The sequence below is a fragment of the Poecilia mexicana genome, unplaced genomic scaffold, assembly GCF_051168715.1.
Source record: "Poecilia mexicana isolate PSO_F unplaced genomic scaffold, ASM5116871v1 scaffold_20, whole genome shotgun sequence".
In the NCBI taxonomy this organism is placed as follows: domain Eukaryota; kingdom Metazoa; phylum Chordata; class Actinopteri; order Cyprinodontiformes; family Poeciliidae; genus Poecilia; species Poecilia mexicana.
The window spans coordinates 4,700,016-4,724,069 of record NW_028263389.1 but is presented as its reverse complement, the minus strand read 5'-3'; the positions used below and the strand labels follow the sequence as shown (position 1 = coordinate 4,724,069).

General features: G+C 40.8%; 1 protein-coding gene across 1 annotated transcript; it reads right to left on the bottom strand.

Moving 5' to 3' along the window:
• Nucleotides 1-4,997: 4,997 nt before the first annotated feature.
• LOC106914581 (adenosine deaminase RNA specific B2 (inactive)) lies at nt 4,998-20,984 on the bottom strand. Its single transcript, XM_014981455.2, has 4 exons — nt 20,836-20,984; nt 15,082-15,263; nt 9,659-9,843; nt 4,998-5,177 (listed from the first exon to the last, which is right to left on the bottom strand). The coding sequence occupies exons 1-4, from the start codon at nt 20,982-20,984 to the stop codon at nt 4,998-5,000; spliced, it is 696 nt and encodes a 231-aa protein (XP_014836941.2).
• Between the last annotated feature and the right edge of the window lie 3,070 nt (nt 20,985-24,054).

Sequence of the window (24,054 nt, the reverse complement as noted above, 5' to 3'; positions counted from 1 at the left end):
TAATATTTGTACGTCTACGGGATGATTAGGGTCGCAGAGGCTCCGTCGCAGCTCTCGAGGCCTGGACTTGGACTGAGCCCAACATCTTATTTTCCAGCCTTAAGTGCTGTTTTAAGGGTCAGAGTCCAGAACTCACTTTAAGCCCATCAGCTAACAAATGATAGCTGTCTGTCACTTTTGACATCTAAAACACAATTACTACAGTCTATAGGTGCCAAAACAAACCCACATCATAATCATTAGTGCACCACTATCATTTCTTGGTTCATTTCCAAGGTTATGTATATCTGGAAATTAAAACATTCTGAGTTGTAATTACAAGTAGCAAAAACTTGTACTTAAAATAAGCCATTTACCATTTTTACTGCTTTCAAAAAATGGAAGATCTGTTAAATACAACAGGGAGCGTCTACACAAATGCTTCATTTGTGTATTTCAATGGAAATCTTAATTTGTCCAGGGTTTTTCTTTTGTAGTGGAGCTGGGTTAAGACAAAAAGACTGAGAACCGTAAAACATTCTCCAGGATAATGGCGGAACCTTCCAGCACACGTCAGCGTTGTGGCGCGCAATGCCTTCATATCTCACTTGCACCGAGTGACAGCATGCTAACTACTGTTAGCAATGCAAGCTAACGACATAGCGACAGAACAAAGCACGGAGTTCCTCTCTGCCCTCGACCATTAGATTAAAGCTGGTTCAAATTGTCAATTATGGAGTTTATTGTGCCGGGCAGAACTAACCGTGGCTGTAGGGGCTTAAGGTGGGGACGAGGTACCTCCACCGGGCTCCTCTTTCATCCTCCAGGCTAATTTGGCCGCTGGTCTTTGCGCCACCTGCCATGAGCCAAGCTGAGATAACCATTTTCCCGTGGATTTCCCCGGGGAGACGCAGCAGTGGGAGGCCTCTGTAATAATGGCCGGCTGCTCTCCAGGGTCGGCACATTATCGCACTGACAGGTGATCATGACAAAGTAGAAATACACCAATACTGGAGAAGGATACTATAAAAAGAAACCAGACAGGCAAAAGTAAAATTACAAGATTTAGTGGTTTTATTCACATATACAGTACAAACATTCACTTTTTATGTTACTGAAGTGCAATTTACAGACCTTAGCAGCAATTCCTCTTATACCTCAATTTACATAGTTGGACATTTTTAGATTCCTTTCTCATTATCATCATTTGTACATTTGTTTTTACATATATACACTCAGTTTTCAGACAAACGTTATGTTTTATCTCAAAAATAAATTTGTGAAACTCTGTGTTTGCTAACATTAGGGAGCGTGATAGTAATGAATGTCACATTTGCCCAAAAAACAAGATTTGTACCTACACTTTCATATTGATCTGACAAACAGACAGTACTTACATAAAATCCATTCCACAGTAGAGTTTTTTGTGTCTGAATTAATTTAAAGTAGTGGCTGGAGATATGCATCCCCTTCTTTTTGCTCTTAGCTGAATCTTTCTCCAGTTGGTTCTGTTTTTTCCAGGTTCAAAGTTGGCCAAATTCAGCTACTTTTAAATCACAGGAAGGTTTCCAAACTTCTAGCTTTTATTGGGGGGAGGAAGTGCAGTTTATGAGTGATTCTATAATTGGAGATACATTTGGCACTTCAAGAAATGACAAAAAAAAAACTTTTCATTTCTTAAAAAGTTTCTTAGGTAGTCTATTGAAAAGGCATTAAACTTTAAAAAAATCTGTAATTGCCAAACATTAGCTACATATTTTATTTTTTTTTTTTTCAGAAAAAACGTGTTTTGCAGTATGTCAACTCTGTTACGGATAATATAGACAGTGAGTGAAAAAAACAATAAATTCTAGCAGACTAAAATATTTTTATTCCATTACACCAAATACTTTAAATTGAGATGTTTTACTTAAAAATACATTTAAAAAAATCAAAAGATACTCATAGGGTCAAACGTTTTTCATTAAAACTCATTGAAAACCATCATTCTTTTAGAAATAAAATTGGTCAGCAATACTAAATGACAGCAGAAGTCAACCAACAATGTATATGGTGCTCTGGACAACAGTTTTCCTTTTTTTTTGTGAAAGTATGTCATAAACATGTCAACTCTGTTACCTAACAGAGTTGGTGTTAGTAACAGAATTGACAGGACCATAATAATTTAGAACTAAAAACTCTGTTACCATCAACTCTGTTACCCTATTTGGTAACAGAGTTGATGGTAACAGAATTGACAATTTCAAACATTTTTATTAAAAACTCCACTTGTGAGTAGAAATTCTGAAAAAACGACACCACTGAGACAATGGTTTAAAAACCATTAAATAAACTTGTCTCTGATCAAAAATCTGTTGTATTTTTCTCATGATACTTTGGTAACAAGATTGACGTTGAAAATAATACCTGACGATTGTGATTTTTAGACTAAAATATTTCCCAGAGGATGGCACATAGACTGTGTGTTTGAGGTCTTATCAGTAAAAGTAAGTGACTTAATTTTATGCAGTTTATATAGCCGTAGAAGGCAATTTCACAGATTTACAGGGACAAAACCATATGGTAACAGAGTTGACAAAAAATTCTCGGACACACATTTTTTCGAAAATAAGGGAATTTTGAGTTAATTTAATGTGATGTTATTAAATTGACAATTTAGGCAGTTTAAAAAAAGATGGCAAAAACAAATTCACCAAAGAAAAATAAAACAGGTTTTTGCATCATTTTTCAGGTTAATAAAAAAGACAGTACCCAACTCTGACAACAAGAAGTCTTGGTTTTTCAGCTATATAAAACAATTTTAAATGTATTTCCTTAAATGTTTTTAAGTGTTAAATATTATGATCCATTAAAATGAGTAATAAATTACGACAACATTTAAAAATTGAAATATTTTAATATACCAGACCAAAAATAATGACTCTGGACATCAAATGTATCTGCAATTATAGAATCACTTATGTTCAACTCTTTAAAAAAAAAAAAAAAAAAAAAAGTCAAATATGAATGTAACAAATATTTTAAGCAATGACAGCACACCAACTCACTTAACCAAGTGTCAGTTCAAGTCAAAACCAGAGTGATTGCTAACTGCTCTGGTTCATGCTAATTACTGTTAGCAGTACAAGCTAATGATGATTATCTTTCCTTGCTTCCTCTTTGCTGTTCTTCCATAAAGGCCATATTATTGAATTTGATTTGATTTAGGAGCTTTAGAATAAGAAGTGGATGTAAACAAATGCATGTCGTCTTTTTCACATTTTTATCTGTAAAAAGGTTAAAACATGTAATATTTTGATTTCATAATTTTGTGTTGCTGCGTCTCACGTAACACCCCTGAAAATCACCTGAAAATTATTTGTGATTATTACATTACATAATAATGTAAAAAAATTCAAAATGAAATAAGTAGCGATATGCAGATCTGCCACTGTGTAAGACGCATTATTTGTAATTTTGCAGCTTCATCACAATACATTCTAATTTCCCTTTGGGATCAATAAAGTATTGTTTGAGTTTGAAGAGCATGCAGGTTCTACTGTTAGTGTGACTTAATCTGATCACGCCACACCCGTTCAGTCCAGCCCAAACAGATTAAATTCAAGTCTTGCTATGAATTTTATAAAAATATATAGGCCTATTACTAAATCCCAATTTCATTGCTACAATAACTACTGTTTATTAAAATAAGTCTCTCTTGGATCTCAGTGAATGAAGGTAAAAATAATAATGAAACGCGAGTCAAACTGGTGAACATTTCCCGACATAAGGTAGTTTTTGGTGTAAATCACTGTCATCTCAACTGTCACACAGTCCCAGTGAAACTACCAGGTCCAAACAGGGTGCAGTACTCAGAGAAACCACAAGATGTCACTGTCACTGCTCGGATCTCACTGCCTCTCCCGCTGCTGCCGGCGGTCTGAGTGCTTCAGCTCTATTATTTATGGAGAACGCTGACAGAACAGTACAGTCATGATCATAATGAATAGAAAGACATCACAGTGATACACAGACAAAATATGCAAAGACGAAATGCATTAAGGTGATAATTTACATGGGGTGGATGGTGACCTATCGGTGTTAGACCTCAGATCTGACGATGATGGGAGCTGAAAGCAAAGGGGGGGAAAAAAATTCACTAAAAGTTGTTATCAGACTGAGGGGAAGAAAAAGAGAGTCAAGGAGTAAATGAATGTTGCTACTGAGCTTTTGTTAAGACCAAGGAAAAACCAGCAGGTGAAAAATTACAAAGAAGAAACTCTCCGGTCCGTCTCCTCCGTTCTTAGTCGGGAAGTAATGATCTCATTTATACACCTGGGCTCCTCCAGGGGTGCATTAACCTGTCGCTGTGTCATGTTTAGCTCCCCCCAGAGGGAGGAAGAGGCCACAGGAGAGTTAAAAGGGTGAATTAAGAGAAGGAGGATGGAGGTAGTAATAAAAGAGGAGAAGGTGAACCACCCTGTCCTTCTCTTTCCTCCCTCCCTCCGTCTCCATCACCCGTCACCCTGACAGGGCCGGTAATTGGACGTGGACCCTCTTTTTTTTCCCCTCCCTTCCCCTTTCTCAGCCTGTCTCGTTCTCTCTCTCCCCTGTGGCTTCACTCCTCAGCGGGAGCCTCAGGGCCCGGAAATAGCTGATGACAAGATAGCGGCTGCCTTTCATTCTGCTCAAGGTTACCCCAACCCCTTTTTCCTCGACAGCCATGGACAGGAATGGAGGGGGAGGTAGAGGGGTGCATTTAGATGGGTGTTTGCTTAAACTTGTGTGTTTGTGTTCAAAGGAGAAAAAAAAAAAAAACTCCAGCTTTTCAACTCTAGTTTTCCTCCATGACCTTCTGCTGGTGGCTTCAGTGACGGGATGAAAGGGCGACACGAAACAGAATGAGACCGCGGTCACATACAGGGGTTCGTAATCTTGGGTTTGGAGGGTGCACTTCCTGGTGTGAAGCTGTGGGAGGCGTCATCTTACCCTAAAAAAATAAAGGTCATACACACACCCACACACACACCCGTTGTTGCTCAGATGGACAGCAGGAACTGCTCCTGCTCCGGTGGCTTCTTCACCCAGGTACCCAGGCCCGTCTCCTGCAGAGACTTGAACCACTGCTGCTTCGCGATCTGGTAAGGACGCGCCGCCATCTTGGCCTCGCCGTACATGGGCTGACGGTCCGTTGCTAAGCTGGAGACATGGACCCCCAGCTGAAAGAGAAGAATGATAAGAAGCACATGGGAGGCAGGCGTAAGTGTAAAGATACCTGAAGTGTTCAGCTAGTTAGCATGACCACTGACCAATCAAGTTTATTTGTTTAGCTCATTTCAGCAACATAGCAGTTCAAACATCATAAACACGTCACACAGTTGTTAAAACCAATAACAGACATTCCATTCTGTCAAGTGCCATCATTAATCGTCAGATATGTTGGTCAATGTTCCATTTATTATGATTCAAAAGCAACTCAGAACAAGCTGATGACGGTTTTTATGTCGTGAAGCGTCATCTTACCCTAAGATGATGACACCTACATCAAACCTGTAACTTACTGGTTTTCCTGGAACAGTGAATCGTTTCTCTGCTATCACAGCGTTGAGCAGCATGTACACACGCCTGATTGACAGCACTAAGACCCTCCTCCTGGCTCTGATTTGTTGTTTTTCACTGGGACCATTTTATTTCTGCAGATGGTAAAGGAGGAGGTCTCCTACGGTTATAGTGACAGTTATAACAAATACGTAAAAAACATAGAAGTGCAGCTTTAAAGCTTGAGAAAATCTGAAAAGTGAGGCGTAAATTTGGGTCAACCCTGTAATTTACCGTTTGGAGTTCAGGCCAAGGTGCCGGAGCGGGAAGGGGGGTAACAGGTCCAGAAGAGAAACCGGGATATTCCTAAACAGCTCTACACTCTGCAGCTGACGAGGAGAACCGGGTCAGACTAGAGTCCACCCAGTGAGTCCAATCTGTTCTACAAACTGAGACCACTGCTTATTGAGCCCAGAGCTCCCATTCTGTCTACATGTTCATTGGTTAATTGGTTGGGGTCGTTAGGCTTTCAGCAGGACAACAACTCTGATTAACTTAGATCTATACACACACATATATATATATATATATATATATATATATATATATATATATATATATATATATATATACACACACACACACACACACACACACACACACACACACACACACACACACACACACACACACACACACACACACACACACACACACACACAAACACACGTGTGTGTTGCAATGGCCCAATCAAAGTCCAGACCTAGGCCTAATCGACTGTATGGAAAGGTGGTTGTAGAAAGTACTGACTAAGGGGAATACAAATATATGCCACACCTTTCAGATTTTAACCTAAAGTTCAATAATGATGTGTTTTTGTACATAATGTGGCACTTTAAGTCGCTCCATTATATAAAAATCTAAATAAAAACTTACAGTTGTAATGCGATGCTGGGCTCTGTACAGTCAGGGCAAAAAGGTGCAGAAGGTTTAATCAGGGCGGTGTGTGGGTGGTGGTGTGGGTGGGGGGGGGAAGGGGCGAGCAAAACAAAACGAATGAGCCGGCACAAATGCATTTGGGTGGCTATGGGAGGGGGTGGATGTGTGTGTGGGGTGGGGGGCTTCAACAGCTGTGTAATCTCCCCATTTAAATTTCACAAGCAATTGCACATTCTCTGTGCTTTTTTGTGCATTCGAACTGTCGCGGGGGGCGGCGGGGGACCGGGTGGGGCGCGGGAGGGTGAAGATCGGCGGAGAGACAAGCGAGGAGAGGGAGGACAAGGAGAGCAAAAGTTTCTTTTGGAGATTAGTGCGACTGCTCTAGCGTGGCCCCGTATGCGCGGCGTGCGGGGAGCACTTAGAGGGGGTGGGGGTGGGGGGCAGGGGGGAGGCTCCTCCAGAACTCCTCCAAATAATTATGGTTTCATAGTCATTATGCTTTAACGGCTCGCCATTTGCCGACGCAGGCGGTGTCTGTTACATAAAGTTTCGGGATGGAAATGAAAGTGCGGGCGGGTGAAGATCCGAGCTGCCAGATTCTGATAAGCCGCGCAGACGGCAGATGTTGCCAAGACGACAAAATTTATCTGTAGCAGAGAGGAAATTCCACATTTTCTCGGCACGGCGCGGGCTGTGATTTGGAGTTTAATACACACGTGTTGCTTTTGATTGTTGGAAAGCGTCTCGGTAGTTAATGTTTCTGGATTTCTGGCTGGAAGCTGGAGAATTTCAGCGGACGGCTCGTTTACTTGCAGGCTGTTTAAGCTAACAGACGAACTGCCGTTGAACGTTCAAGATTAGGAATGGAGACGCAAACGTTTAACCTCTTCAAAAAGGTCATCAAGTTCACATCAAACTAAACTGATAACTAAAGTCTTTTTAAACCAGTGGGACTCTGTTCCGAGTAGAAATGTCTTCATATCGTTCAGTCTGTATCTGGTTTTAATCCTGTACTCCAAACAGAGTTTCTTTAGGTTTCATCAAGCCAAGTTTCAGACTTTTTAAGACCATTATGTATAACCCCCCCAATTTTCTGTTTTATTGCAACAGAAAACAAAAGACTATAAATTAGCAATAGATTTGCACTTACCAATGATAGACAAAAAAAAAACATAGCTAGCTAGTTCCTAAGGATATATTAGAAGTTAGTTAGCAGTAGCCTCAATCGCTTGGAGTCAGAGTGAAGATGTGAATTCATGATTCATGGATAGCTGCAGGAATCCACGGTTCTGGTGAGGGAATCTGTTGCCAGGACAACTAGTTTAATAAACTCTACAACGGTCCCCCTCATGGAAGAGTGGAAAGAAAAAAGTAATTGTTCAAAGCAAGTCACGAGATGACTGAGAAAACCATTACCTCACATCCTCATGGTGAAATATGGCAGCATCATGCCACCACCATCACTTAATGGGAAGATGGGTGGAAACCTGGCTTCAAAAGACTTGAGTCTTGGGTGGAGGCTGATTATGATAGATCGATTATGATCCTACATGTAAAGCCGGAACTGCAATAGAAGCTCTGGATTTACAGAAGCTGCTTAATGTGCTAGAATGGCCCAGTCAAAGTCTGGACAGAAAGCAATTCAACTCTGTTTGAGCCATTTCAGAGCTGGTAGACACACAGAAGCCCAACTTCAGGTAAAGTTTGTTCAAACCTGGAGGATACTTTCAGATTTTTATGGTGATTAAAGTTTATTAGAATAAACTTGACTATTTACAGGTTGAAATGTTTACAAGATAATAATTTACAGGTTAAAAACTTTCATGCTTAAGGATTTTAAATAGAGAATACTAATGTCCTCTCTGGTAAATTTGCATATTAAATCAGGAGGGTGATTGGCAGCGTTAAGACACGCCCCCCGGCTCTGATTGGCTGTTTCTGACTGAATGATGGCAGTAAGACTGCAGAACTTTATTTTCACAGATTATATGTCTGATGTTATGCAGCCATGAGACCAAATTACCAAAATGTAAAAACAAAAGTATCGTTTGTAAAAAAGACATACTGCAGCTTTAAGCAAGTTATAAACATAAAATATTGTAATCTTAAACTGTGTCTTAATCAGCTGAAAGAAAATAAATCCAGATTGCTGGATTAAGGAACTGTTCAATAAAATTCTAATTCATTGAATGAGTCTGTACACTGAAGTATGAATATTGTTACAAAACTCTAAAAATGTATCCATAACCAGCCGAACATGAACAGCCTCCGGTAGGAATTCAACCCCTACAGTCTGTGGATGTATTTTCTGAAATCATTTCATGTCGTCTGTTTCTTTGTCCAGATGAAACCACAGATTTAGCTTAGCAAGCATCTCACTGTGCTAACTGAGGCATACAGGATGGCAGCTGAGCTGCTGCTGATGTGTGTGAAAGGATAAATAGGAAACTTGGTACGAAATCTTTTGAACATTGGAGAAGTTTAAAGCTACGACTCCTCCTGCAAGGCACGGTGCGTTCAGTGTTTCTTTGGACGCAGCTTTAAACTAGTTTCCTCTAAACTTTAGTTCTCAATGTTCTGTTGAACTCAGAATGAGCAACTCAAAGCCCTTCAGCAGGTCCTGAGGGGAGTTTGAGGATGTTCACTGCAGAAACAAAATCTTAAAGTATTTTTTGTCTTGTTTCTTGTGCAAATATTATAGTACACTTGAAACAAAACTGAATTAATTTACAAGTAACTTTTTAGCAAGATATAGGGAATTGTTAAGTCAGTAGTACAATAACAGTTTAACTGGAAGATTATTTCACTTATAACAAGATAATTTTAAAATTTTATAAATTAAATCATCTCTCATTGTAAGTAATAAAATAAAAAACCTCAGAAGAAGAAACTTCTTTCTTCATAAAATGTGAAGGAAAAATGGAGGTTTCAGATCTTGGCGGTTGTAATATTTCTATTTCGTTGTTGCTAAAAAGACCATGAGCAATTTCTCCAACTTGTGGTTGTTGTGGTTGTGTTTACCCAGAATACCCTGCACCATAGTTAGCTCCAGTCCGGTTAGCAGTCATAAAAGCATTCGAACCGCATCAGCCTTCACTTCAACCGAACACAGCTCCAGCTTTGTTTGTAGACAAACCAGAATGTGCGCTTTTGGTCCGCATCAGAGTAAATTAAAGCGAAGCATCCCGTCTGCTGTCCTGCTGTCTTGAAGGTGAGCCCTCACCTTTCGGTACAGTCGATTCCAGCGGGTGAACAGGGCGTGCTTGCAGATGCGTGATGGCGTCCCTGAATCCCGTCGCCGTCCCGTCGCCGTGTTGACCACCTCCGGCTGCGCGTCGCCCAGGGTCCAGTTGATGCTCACGCACGTGGCCTTCCCCTGCTGCTGCTGGAACTCAATGTTGCTCAGCCCTGTGGGGATGAAAAAAAAAAACTTTAATAAGAAGACTTGACTGTCGTGACCTGACATATGATCCATATGTGTATTTACCGTGGGAAAACATCCATGAAAAAAAAGAAAGTAGAAACTTCCAAGTCAAATTTAGCAGCCGCTCAAACCTCCACTCTGTTGTTCGGTTTAACCTTCCTCCACCTTGCTTCTCTCTGCCTGAGGCTAACGGCTCATGTTAAGTTTTGCAGCGCTGCAAAAAGTGGACCTGAGTGTTAAACGGTGTGGCTGTTACCGTGGAGCTTTGATACACCCCCAGAGAGAGAGAAAAGGTTGGGGGAAAAAAAAAGAAGAAAAAAAGAGGGAGGGCTATCAATCAAGTCCTCCATGCGTTCTTGCCTTTGTAAGACAGCTTGTCTGCTCTCGTGTTGCTGCAGATATGCTGGCTCTGCTGTAAATATTAGCTCCATTCAGAAATATCAGCTGCTACACCTACACTGGACCATCACCGGGTTCTCTGAAATAATTAATCTCTCCAGCAAAGCACAGGCAGAGAACAGGAGGGAACGAGCTTCCAGCCAAGAGAAGGAGCAACAGATCTGAAATCTATTCATTAGTTTTAATTACTATGCAGGTATTTCATTTCCAAGTAAAAAATAAAAACAACATTCTGGAGATGTATAGAAGATGTACAACACATGCAAATTAAGTCCATTTTCAGTACCTAGCTCCAAGCAAATAGAGTTCTGCGTTGACATATGGCAGCTTGTGGGCTGGATGAAACATGGCCGACTACTAACAAGAAACAAAACCGGTCGCCTCGCCAAGAGAGGGAAAACAGGACAGATTAATGTTCCAGAGATTTGTTCCTCCTTCCTTTTAGCTGAGCGTGTTGTAAGGCTGTAACTCAGAGCCGACGGCTAAAGTATTATTTTTCTTGTTCATACTAAATAATCTGGTTGTTCTGTCAAGAGCTGAATCAAGATAAATCAAAGTTAATGTGGTAGCTAGAGATAGCCGAAATGTATATCAAACTATTATAACTTTTATTGTGTTTTATAGGAGAATATGTTATTTTGTTTATGCCAAAATTATTTTCTGGTTCAGGAGAAGAATCTCAGACTGTCTCACCACAGACAGACTGACCATCAGACCCAGATCAGGGTTTCTGCAGGTTTCACCAACTCCAATTTAAGACTTTTAAAACCTTTCTAAGATGGTAATGAGAGATTTCCTTACATTAACATGCTTTATTCAGTCATTGCCTGTTGCATGCCCCATGTCTAGACTGTAGTTGGCACTAGCACTTAACCATGATGGCCTCAAAACAAAGCTAGCACTAGCTAGTGAGGTGTATTAGCAGCTAGTCACCAAAAGCCGAAACCACCTTAAGTAACAGAATGCAATGAACTCTAGAGAGGCGGAAGTGTGCGATTTAAACTTTTGCCTAACAGAAAAATAAATATAGCCTAGGACAATACACAAGATTAAATAATCACGTCTTAAATTTTGTCATAGCAGGACGAACATATTTAAGGCCAACTTACATTTCTTTAAATGAATCTAAGACATTTTAAGGCCTTAATTTTGAATACATTAAGACATTCTCTGGATGTTTTCTGAATAACATCTTGACTGCTTCTTTCCTTTCTCCTATGGCAAACGAGTGAGAGAGAAAGAACCCCCCCCCCCCCCGAGAGAATATCAGAAATATGCTCTCCCACAATCCCTCGCAGCATCAACATTAGACGCTCGGCGCCTTGTGGCCTTTCACATTATGCCCGTCCATGTACCGTCTTTACAAAGGGACAGCTGTGAGGATTTCAGTTTGATTTCCAACCCAGTTATTTATTGTAACACGCTGTGTTAAGGTGGACCTCTTTCCGCAGCCGGTTTCTTTAACGGCTTGGCAACAAATGCCTCTGATCTCATCATCTGACAGGCGGCTTGTTATAACACAAAACCGGAACTACAATGCCTCAGCACACGCCTGCGGATCATCCTCCCCCCATTCCCCATTTCCACGCTCGTCTTCCATTCACCGGCCTCACCTCTTCTTTTTCCTCCGCTCCACGGAGCTGGATGAATCACCTGCCACAGGAACAATCCTGAGTCTCTTATTACCCATCGTTCTCCTCTCTTGTGCAGATGCACCTCTTTGAACAAAAGAGCCCCCTATCCATCGTGCCTTCTTGCCTTCCCTCTCGCTCCATTCACGGCTCATTTCATCCATTCAATGGCCTTGACTCCTGTGTTTCTGTAATAGCCAATTTGATTTTTCCCTTCAATGAAGACTTGATCAATGTCTCCACTGGGAAGATGCTTGGCAGAGTGAGAGAAGCTCAATGGGAGCATCTGCATATAGGATTTTTTTTTTTAAACCGTGCAGGTGGCTTCATATTTGATACTACAGGTAGCAGCTTGGTGTGTTTGAAGCAACAGGTTTGATAGAAACTGTAGATTTTCAATGAGTATGTTAAGATCCAGGTAAGGAATAAGAATTTTTCTCAAGGTGATAAAGTTAAAGGGCCACTACACGCCTTCAGGGAAACACCGGGAGCAGCAGAAACTTGAATTTTTTTTCTGATTGATTGTTTGAAGCGGACTTTGATGGAGGCTCGCCCTTTAATGAAAGTAAAAGGAAAAGCAAAAATCCATGTAGCCTCTGTGCTGCTACTTAGATGACATTAGAATTTAATGAGTAATTGATTTTAAGCGATGTTTTCATTTCCTCCTAAAGCGAGAAAGTTCAAGTCTTCTGATGTTTTACCCCAATAAGCCCCGTTTTCTATCAAAACGTACTAAAGCGAGTCCAGCTCCAACAATCTGAATCAAACATTAATAACTGAATAATCGTTAATAATGCTGCTGCTTTGGTTCCCTTTATTCTAAAAAAAAAAAACAACAACAACAAAGTCCCGGTTTGTGTGTGTTGAACAGTCAAGGACAAGCCGGTCGGTCTATCGATGTGTTTGGGAGTTTAGCCCTCGGGGTTCAGGTGGAGCTGCTTTGGCTGTTTGCGATAAGAGCGGCCCTGGCGATCTCCTGGACGTTCCTCTGGGGGCCATGCTTTTAAATAAAGCAGGGGGAGGGAGTTGGACTCATCAGAGTCAATGTTTCATCAGAGTCAGCGTTGGGGTGACGGAGGAGAGCAGAGGAAGGTTGAGGTGTGTGGACATCTGAATGCAAGCAAACATCCGTCTTCCATTCTTTTCCGTCCTCCCACCCGTCGCTGTCCGGGGCTCCCTTCAGATTGAATGGCTGACTGATAGAGGTCTGATTGCATCGATTTGGTGTAGGCCCGTCTCCCCTGTCTGTCCATCTCCTTCCCTTCCCTCACCCTTGTGCTCTTCAATAGGCTTTTGCCACTCAAAGCACAGGAGGTGCGGAGATCTGACAGATCCAGACACAAGGAGAACAGAATCGTTTTAAGACGTGTCAAACGGGGAGAGGACCCAACGAAACAGCAGAACTTCCCAAAGAGGCTAACACAAACCTTGTACACGATGTATAAAAAAAAAATGTTCGTCTCATTTTTATTACCCACTTGTATTAATTTGCCTTCATTAGGTTTTCTTTAACTTTTCTTAAGCGACTAGTTTAAATTCAAACTATCGATCGAGAAACGTCTATTCTCTTCCTTTCAAGTAAAGACGGCCGATACAGGTATAGATGGGGAAAGGGAACAGTAGAGCTCGCTTCTTATTCATACAGAGTCTGACATGATTTAAAGTGTTTCCCTGTTTGCGACTCTCGCTGCCTTTGTTCTTATCAATGATCCCCCAGAAACCAAATGTTGCCCTACATCTCTCTGCTCGTCTGCCACGCCACCTCGCCGACTGGCCTAGATCTGAAGTGATGGCTGACGCCGTCGCTACAAGTTGGGTGTCATTCAGATCCTCTGCCAGCATTCATCTTTCCCACAAACAGAAGCCTCGGGTCTCGGCGGAGCCCGGGACGCTGACTTGCCAGACGACATCTAAGCTGTTGCTTTTCAGGCTTGGAACAATGACAGTGTGGAGCGGCAGTGGAACACGAGTTTGTGAAGCGTTTGTGGGTCGGGTGTAAGAAATGATCTGATGTGGAGCGCTTGCCTTGAAGATGAGTCATACTTTTCGTGAAGATTCTTGTATACATGTCAGAATCTTCAGGCTGGGAGCAGGAAGCTGATGATAGTTTATTAAGACGGAATATTGTAGATCTGAGCAGGTGCTGAATTATAAAGGTTGTGCTTGACAACTATTATGTTACACTGAGCCGCCATGCGCCAAAAGCAATGTTTAGTCTATCCAGGTGTATTTCTTATTAAAAAGGGATTATTGGGAAATATATTTGCAGTAATAGACTAAATGTTTTTATTGTGCAGAAACTATGAAATAAACATCTTGAAGCAGCCATATACTGCTAATAAAATTAGCATTCAGGTGACAAACTACCAAAGTGATACCTAGCTAGCTACGTCAATGACAGATCAGTCTTTACATACTAGCATCAGTGACAGTCTAAATTTCCAAAAAAAAAAAAAAAAAAAGAAACCTTCAATGCAACATCTTTGGTTTTGTTGAATAAGTAACTAATGATACGATTACAGACTCTATAAATCCCTGTTGGTGCTCTGAAGCCCCCGTCCTCCTCAGTCCCACCCAGTTACCAGATTAGCATGCTCCAGTACTAGCTTGGTCTGAGAACAATGAGGATTAACAATCAGAGAAACGAAGCAGCAGATTTTTGTTTTGGATTTCTTTTAGTAGTCACCTCCACTTCGTCATTAGCACACCATGGTGGCATAAATATTGAGAAACAACAGAAGTGTTCAAGTCACATGATCAAACTTTAGTTTCCTGTTATAGGCGTTTTGGGTTGTTTTTAGCTTATATATCTAATGTTTTTATAAAAGTAAAGCAGAAAATCAATGTTTCTGGTTTTACATAGCCTGGCTGTTCTATGCTTTGCTTCATACAGATGGAGGAGTGGACTCTGTTAAAGTTTCAAACCATTTGATCAGATTGTACCCAATCGCTAATGTTTGGTGGCGACGTATGCAATGCGATGAAGGTTACCAGATATTCCTTTCGCTGTAAACAACCTCATGGGGAGTATAGGACGTGAGATCTTTGCAAGTAGTAAAATGCATCATGCATTTTTCTTGCCAAATCTGAACATTTTGCAAATACAGATGGCTACATCTGTACCTTTGGCACAGATGTAACCATGTAGGGTAGCCGTCTTTTAAACAGAGGTCGAATAATAATTAGCCGTACCACTTAGCAGAGGCTGGCTGCGTCTGTATGTGGCGGGCAGAGGGCCCAGGCGCTCCTGCCGCTGGGTCAGAACTCTGCCCAGATGACCCGTGTGGCGCAGGCTTCCCACAGTGATGCTCTGCAGGTACACCGGCTCCACAAAGTGGCTCAGCAGCGCCCCCTGCAGGCCCAAGATGTTCCACCTGAGAGAAGGAGAAAAGCAAGACGAGGCGTCAGATGAGGAGACGGGACTGAATGACGGAAAACAGACCGACAGCTGTGAGCGCGTCGATGACAGGGAGAGACAATTTGATCATTATCTCGATGTGGGACGTGATGAATCACAGCCACTGGTTGGGCTCACACACACAAAAACACACATCCCCAAACCATCATCGCCAAAAACAACACAGCCAAAGGTCAGTACATCAGCACTCAATACATGGAACAACACATTACCATGTGTGCATTCATCAGTGCCACGGAGGTTAATGCACTGCAGGAGCGCCGCCGTCGATTGCTCTGCGCAAGGGCCAATCACCTTCAGTTTTGTTCAGGAAGCCTCACGCGCGACACGGATAACTCTGCAGCCAGCTGGTCGCGTGCCACCTACCGTGGAAACCCTCTCCCATTTAACCAGCAGATGCTAATTTGAGGATGGAAAATGATAATTACCGTGTTTATTACCATTCCCGCCATTTATCGGGGTAGAGGAGGTCTGCTGTTTTACCTGAGCTCCCGACGTTATGCGGCTAATTTCTTTACATCGTTCTTTTTGTTAATCAATGCCTCCTTTTTTTTCGTGATGCAATTACGGTGCCCCGCTTGTCTTTTTCCCCTCCTCTGCCTCCCCGGCACTCGCCGGCTTAATAATCACTCATTACAGCTGCTTTTGCTTTCCAAGCAGTCAATTAACATCAACGGCTTTCTGGGAAAAAAATCGCTAAGCGGCTGAGAGTCTGCATCCGCTTTACCTGCAATCTGTCGCTAAGATCTGCCTTTCCCTCTCAAAACGGGGGGGGGAAAAAAGAGGTGCTTTGTTCGAAACGCCAACACATACTCATCCTAAGTGCTCTGATGATGCTAAAAAAAAAAAAAAAAGAAGTTTGGGCTGAAATATTAATTCACTCCGAATGCATCACCGTGAATCTGAGACATCTTCTAATCTCATGCAAGAAAAGACAGCCATCTGGCTGGGGAAGAGACCTTCTTCCTCCTCTCTCTGTATTCCCTCCTCTCCCTCCTCCAGTAAATGCCGAGCCATTAAAGTAATGTGTTCATCTGCATAAAACCGCAGTGAAATTGAGAACATCATCGTTATATGAAAGCCATTTAGGCCCCTCAATTAAATCCAGCTGTCACCTTCAAATCAAATATTTGCAAAAGTGTCTTCGGTGGGCACCGCTTAAGAAAACAAAAGCGGCCGAGGCGGCGAGAGCTTGTGTTTCTTTTTTTTGGTCGTCGGGGATGTTTACGATGAGCGAGCGGGATCTCTAATGTCCCCTCTGGTCGAAGCTGGAATAACTATAATAAAGTGCGGGAAGTAAAAGGGAGTGAGGAAATAAAATAAAAAGTAATGGGAGGTTGCGCAATGAGCGGGACAGAGGACAAAAAGAGTATCCAAAGGAGGGGGGAAGGGGGGGGATCACTTCCAGATTGCAGCAGAGAGCCGGAGCGCGCGGCCCTAAGCTGCTCTCAGTTCCGCCCTCCTCGCCTGACCTTGATAAACCGGCCCTCAGTGACCCACTCACTTTAACAGCAACCACTGATCATTTACAGCGATTAAAAGAAAAAAGAAAAAAAGAAGAGGAGGCGGAAGCTGCAGAGCAAAGGGAGCATGTCTGCCGTCTTCACCAGGCAGGGAGGAGGGCGAAGGCAGGGATGAAAGGCAGGATGTCCCCTCCGCCTCTCGTCACTCACTCTGTTTTTTTGTAAAGTAATTGCTTTCACCCTTTTTGGTGACCTGGGTAGATTTAATCACACCGTCCCTAACCCCGGCCAGCTGAATCAAATTGGTCAAATTAACAGCAGCGACACAGGAGAGGGGTTCACCTCCACTCCTAACCATCTTCTGCATCATTTTGCTCAGTTTCTCTGCATGGTTCCACCAGTCCTTTCTCACTGTCACACACACACCGCTGCAGCTCAGCTGTCGTTCTGTATGGCTCGGTTGGCACAGCGAGATGCTTACGAAGCTAAATTCATGGTTTCAGCTCATGAAGAGGCCACGTCTTGGCAGAGAAACTTAGAAAAAACAGATTTCAGACAATTCAGAAAAAAAAATAAAACAACCACAGCCTGGCTGTGTAAGCTCCCTGCCGGCGGGGATGCAAACCTTAGTTTTCTAGATGCACTTTTACAGTGAGTCAAGAAAGTAATTATGCCCAGTAAAACTTTTTTGCTTCTTGTCGCATTGCAAAACCACAAACTTCCAAGTTTGTGGAAGTTTCCAAGTCCACAAACCAACTTTGTTTGGTTTGGCATACTTGAAATGTACAAGAAAACTTGATACCTCATTTTCAAGTTGTTTAACAAATAAAAATCTTTGTGCGTCTATGGCAAGAATTGATACCCCTAAATAAAAACCTAGAGCAGCCAGTTCAGAAGTTACCTAATCGATAACGTTGAGTCAAAATGGTTGCATGGATTAAAAGACATTATAAAAAATTATATGACGAACCTGCACAGCCCATTTCCACACGGTGGTGCCAGAATCATCCTGTGGATTTGTTTTTCAACAAATTACCAAGATGCTCATTGCAGGTTATGGGACATGCAGTAGATTCATCCCACTAATTTCCCTTTAGCATATTGATTTTGTACCCAATTCAAACAGTCAAGTTTATTTGCTCATTTCATCAACAAGGCAGTTCAAAATGCTTCGCATCATAAAAACATAACAGTAAACAGTTGCAAAAGAGGCAATAAACATTACAATTTGTCAAATGCCATTCTCAAACAAATACATTAAATATATTGATCGATGTTCTAGTTATGAGTCTAAAGCGACTAAACTCTGGGTTTTTAACCTTGATTTAAAGGCTCAGTGTTTCAGCTGTTTTGCAGTTTTCCGGAAGTTTGTTCCAGATTTGTGGTGCATAGAAGCTGAATGCTGCTTCTCCATGTTTGGTTCTGGTTTTGCAGAGCAGAACCAGAAAACCTGATTGGTCTGGAAGGTTGATGCAACAGCAGCAGATCTTTAATGCATCTTAGTGCCAATCCGTTCAGTGATTAATAAACTAATAAAAGTAAAAATATTAGTTTGAACAAAGTTGTCAGATTATTGAGGGGTTATTATGAATATATCTACTCATGCATCTCTGAATGCATCTTAATAAATCAGTTAGCACCTCTAATTGTGTGTTTCATCACATCAAATATAGACTGTAGCCTCAGAAATGATCAAACTCTGCATGTGCGAGTGACTGCAAATGAACCATAGTCAATCACTGATGCTTTATTGCAGCTATGAACAATATACAGCTTGTCCATTTAAAAATGTTACACATTGTAAGCATTTAAGAAGCGGCTAAGCAAAAACAGTCCACAAAAAATTATGTTTGAGTGAGCTACTTGTTAGAATATAGTGGCCAAGTCTTTGACCAGCATGATGGCGAGTAAAGAGTCAACACTACAGATTTAAAGATGACAGCACAGCCACGATTAACGCACTCATTCATTAGAATAGGATTACCAAATTCAGACACATATGGGAAATCAATACAAGCACTACCTAGACTAGCATGCTTCCTGGACACATGCGCAGAGAAATGGATTAGGTAAATATCAGACAAGTCTCGGCTCGGCTTTCAGAAAGCCCGTTTTAAAAGGCCTCATTCTGCTAAATCTCTGCTCTTCATGAAGAAGGTAATCTTCTAATAAAGTTAACCTTTCCACCACTCAGTTTACCTTTCTTTACTTAAGCACACCAGAAATTTCTCGGGTGATTGAATGCTGAAGGTTCTCTTTCTTTATATATATAGAAATCTGCCCCAGTGAGTAAAAATAATCGCAAATAGAAAATTAGATTTTTATAAAATAAGTTAAAATGGATAGAAGTAAGCAGAGCAGTATTGCACATGCCAATATTACCACTTTTATTTATAAGTAAACTTTTCTCTAGATTCACTGAAAAAAGTGCATACAAAATAGAAATGAGGCCTTAAAACTCAGAAATAAGAATTTCCTGTAGAAGATGTTTTTGTATCTCCTCTGCTGAGCTGAATCAATAGTTAATAAATTGAATTTCATGTTTGAGCTAGAAAACTCATTATCTTTTAATTGCAGAAAAACTAATACTACATTTAATCAGAATTACAGGATAATCATTTGATTGCAGTTGCATTAAACTCTGTGGATTGTGTAGTCCTGTCATCTCCATCCATAGTACATGAGAGTGTGTGTGTGCGTGTGTGGGGTGGGGGGGCAGTGTTCTGCTGCATCAGGACAGGTTACGTCACTTTTGTTGTGATTTCAACATCTCATTTTTTTGTTTTATTCTTTTTTTTTTATTTAGGAACAAATGAAAATTTTAGTGTCCTCTCCTGTTCATGTAATTATTAGCTGAATTAATCAGAATAGATCAAGCTTGACTTTAGCTACTCTGAAAGCTAATAATAAGCTTTCAGTTTCAAGCATCTGGAATGCCGAGGTGATTGAATCTTCAGCAGACAGTAAAGATTGAGTTCTAATATCACTGGGTCATTGCCAAGATCTCATTCACGGTTGTATCGATTCTGGAGTAGTGTTGCACATGACAGAGTGTGGGAGTTATGGTGCTTATGCAGAAGAATTTTTTGACATGGCCAAAAAGAATGAGCAGCAATCTGGGTAGCCAGTTAGCACTTTATATGCTACAATGGTAAATGCTCAGTAAAATGATGCTAAAGTGTTTTTTTGTGTCCTTTTCTGTGAAAAAAAGCTGTTCCACACCCTCACTTGAAGTGCACCAAGCCCTTCTGATACAAAAGACATGAAAACTTCAGGAAACCTCACAAAATTTAAACAAAAACAGAATAGCATCAGACTTTAGCAGACGTAGGATTTCTCTTTTGTCTTTGGTAAAAGCACTACACTTGCACATTTGTTTTGGTTTCCTTTACCTATAATGCTCTGTGCTATAGTTCACTTCCTGCTTTTGGAGTAGTCTCCGGTCCACTTGCATTCACATATGTATTCGAACAGCACCAGAGTTCACTTCGACCAAGCCAAGACAGAGGTTTGTTGGTGGGACAGAGTTTGCTTTGCTGGTCTGCATCAGAGATTGATTACACATTCACATCTCCTCACATGAACCGGACTTTCTGAGAAAACAAGCTAGAGTTTGATTAAACCGGACTAAACGGGGCTAGTGTGAATGCACCCTAAAAATCTAATGCTTCAGCTGCTCCGTCTTCTGCACCAACAGCATACAAAGCAGGTCACATGACACAGACAGGAAGCTGCATCAGCTTCCTGTCTGTGTCTCCATTACTTTGCTAGGATCCTTTTAACAGAGGAAAAGAGGAAAGAAAAAACCCCAACCTTCGCAAGATCAACAAAGTAGCGTGCATAGACTAATACAGTTTTGAAAGTCGTGCAAAAGAGTAGCAGTGAATAAAAAAAATAAATAATGCAGCTGCACAACTCACTGTATGTGCAGCTGACATAAGATCACAGACAGCAGACCTAAAGTAATGAAGTTAGTCAGGGATTCAGATTCTGGTCCTGTTAGATCAGAGCAATGTTACTCAGTCTAAAGCTTTAACCCCAGATGGGTCATGTGACAGCACTGACCTGGTGATCTTGTCTGTGCAGGACATGGTGATGAGCTGCTCCCCCTGTAGAATGCTGTCCCATGTCTGGACGGGCCCTCGGCATCGCAAAGGCACCGTCCCTTCGCCAGACTCGATTTTGGTCCGCAGGTGGCTTCGATGCTTCCTCATAAGGTGTCTGCTGCTGTGTACTTGAAAGGAGGGAAATGAGAACAGGTCTGTTTAAGTAGGCTCTGTCTGAATGAGGGGGCCGGGGGGGAAGTTGTTTAATCAAATGGTCTTGTCGTTTTATCTTTGAGATGCAATGTCTCTTCACGGGAGTGTGCAAAGCTAAGGGACCTATTTGGGTTCTTGTACTGTTAGTAAAGGTCCAAAGTACTTGAATATATAAAAGGAAGAGAACATTAGTGATGAACTGGTGAGACTTGCTCATATTTTTGAGGTCCGATCAGTGATCTTTTTATCTGCATCCTTCAGGATTTGCTCTGAAATCATGTACTTTAGTTTTACTTACTAGTTCTCAGATCTGTGACTCAGAAACTACATCTATGTGAGAAAAAAAATGTTACTGAAATGTGCGCAAGAGAATTTCTCTTCATGTTTTAATAGCCTCACATTTCTTAGGGCTTAAAGCACAGTTTCTCCCGTCGTTTTCCTCTCTTGCTACGTAGCTGTTCCTATGATCTGACAGAGACTAAAAATTAAGCCGGTAGCTTCCGGCTCTGAAACGTTTTAAGAACAGTCGGTCAAAGGTGTCCTGAAATTTCATAATCTCTGTGAGCACACTGCAGAACATTTATGAGGTTTAATGCCTAATATTTCTAAGGCTTCTCTGATGATGGTAGAGTCTTCACTCTCTCTTTCTCTCTGTACGAGTTTCCTGAATATTTCTCCATGTGGAGGATACTAACGGGGTCGGTTGCAGCCATGTGTGAGGAAAGATGAAAAACAGTCAAGATTATCTTTCTAAATTTGCAGAACAAACCAAAATTATAGGGATGTAAGATATTATCAACATAGTGTCTGTATTGGCTGACACTAGCTGTAAAATTTAATATTGGACATTCCATCAAAGAAACTCACCGATATAAAAAGGTAATTTTTTATGACAAACCAGTGACAATGAGGCCTGTGGCACAACATTTGCATGGTTTGAGTTTTGTCATTGTTTTAGAGAGAGCAAATGTCATGAATAAACTCTGCATTAAACATAATGCAAGTTGAAAGTGTTGCATCATTTTCAGCCTTTAGCATTTGGTAGCAGGCTAAATTATCAAAGATAATGTAGCATTTTAAATCCACAGTAGAGAAAGCCATATAGTTTCAGTGAATAGGTACAGGGAAAAAAAAAAAAAAAAAAAAAAAAAAAAAAAAATCGGTATTGGTATCATTATCGGCCAAATGAGTTTTAGTATATTGGCATATCGGATATCAACCAAAAATCCAATATTGTGCATCCGTACAAAGTTATCTTAATGAATTAACAATTCATGTTCAGTAAATAAGAATAAGCTTTTATCTTTCATACTGTGGTGTAATGAATGAATGAATGTCTTCTTACGATCGCTTGTAATTTCATAAGGCGAGTTTAGCCTCCCGTCCCCACATGGCGAAGTGCTGATGTACATGTGGAAGTGGACGTTGTCTCTCAACCTGTAGCACTGCTCTTTGTGGCGGACGAATATCGACTCCTCCCAGTCCTCCAGCCTTTTACTTCAGGAACCAAAAAAAAAAAGAAAAAAAAAAAGAGAGAATGAGAAAAGCAATAATAGTGAGGAAGACTGATGAGAAAGGTGGCACTATTCATCACAGAATAGGAAATAGATTTCCACTTTTTTTTCCCCTCTAAAATGATGAAGAGAAGCAGAGAGAGAGGGATGGACACTGGCTCACAGTCTGACCGCAGCCTATTTCACTCATGTCAAAATCCTGAACATTACTCAGGTTCACACTGCATACTTTCAAAATCATCACACTGTGATCCTTTAGATCAATAATGTATCAAACGTTAAAACCCAACAAAAGGGACAACACTGATTTATAATTGTTCAAATAATCAGTAAGTTCAGTTTCAAAAGTAGCATAGAAGGATTTTTAGTCCAGTAATATCAAAATATTCAATAAAAAAAGTATTGAAATACCACTATGTTGTGAATGAAACAAGAAAACAGTTGAAATTGATAAATAAAAACATTTAGCATCACAGTTCACTGTCTTTTTTTGGTAGTGATCACAGATTCCTAAAATTGGGGCTCTGAGGAAACATTTTACTTAGTAATGGGTTTCATCGCTTTATACATTTTCCCTGTTCAGTTTTATTTTACTGTACATAAAGGAATCCCACAGGGCTCCCTTTAAGGTCCTCTTATTTGTACTGCTAAACTTGGTCTGAACACGTCATGTGCAAATTTAGATTTTTCTGCTGAAGAGCGCAGTTGTTTACAGATGTGGACCAATCGTTCTTTAGGCCACTGAACTCATAGATATACACAATTTAATTGGACACTATGTGACAATGTATGACAAACGCGCAGAACTTCTATCTATCCACAATGTCCAGAAATATATGGGAGTAGAAAGTAGGTCATTTATGCTAGCTTGACTTTGGCAACCTTAAAATGCATAAAGAAAAGCTACATATTTTGTTTCATGTTTGTTTATGTAGTTAATTATGTATCCTTGGGACAGTGAAGTATGAACGCCCCTTTCCACTACTTCAAACAGCAAAACAACAAAAAAAGACACTTGGTATGATGTAATATTAAAATTCAAACTCAAATTCTCATAATTATGACGTTGATAGTGGTAACTATGACTTTGCAACTCATAACTGAGTGGGTTTTTTTATATCATAATTATATCACTGAAAGTAAAAATTATGATTTTGAATACATTTTTAAAAGAAAATAAGAAAGGCAAGAATGTAAAAAAAAGCCTCAAAAAACTAAAAGCAATTTGTAATACAAAAAAAGGTTACAGAAATAATTTTACTTTTTAACTTGTATGTAGTAGAAAGTGGGCATTCCCAAATGGGAAAATAAATAAATAAATCACCTTCTCAGCACTAAACTACAAGAACACTCCCAAACGCGGATATTAGCAGCTCACAGAGAGCGAAAAGAAACCTCTAGACTTTGTCTCACCTGTGTAGCTTCCACTTCTCTGCCAGTCGTGTTGACAGAACCTGCCGCACACTGAACGCATTACCTGGTGTTGGAATAATTAAGCTAACTGCTGAAGG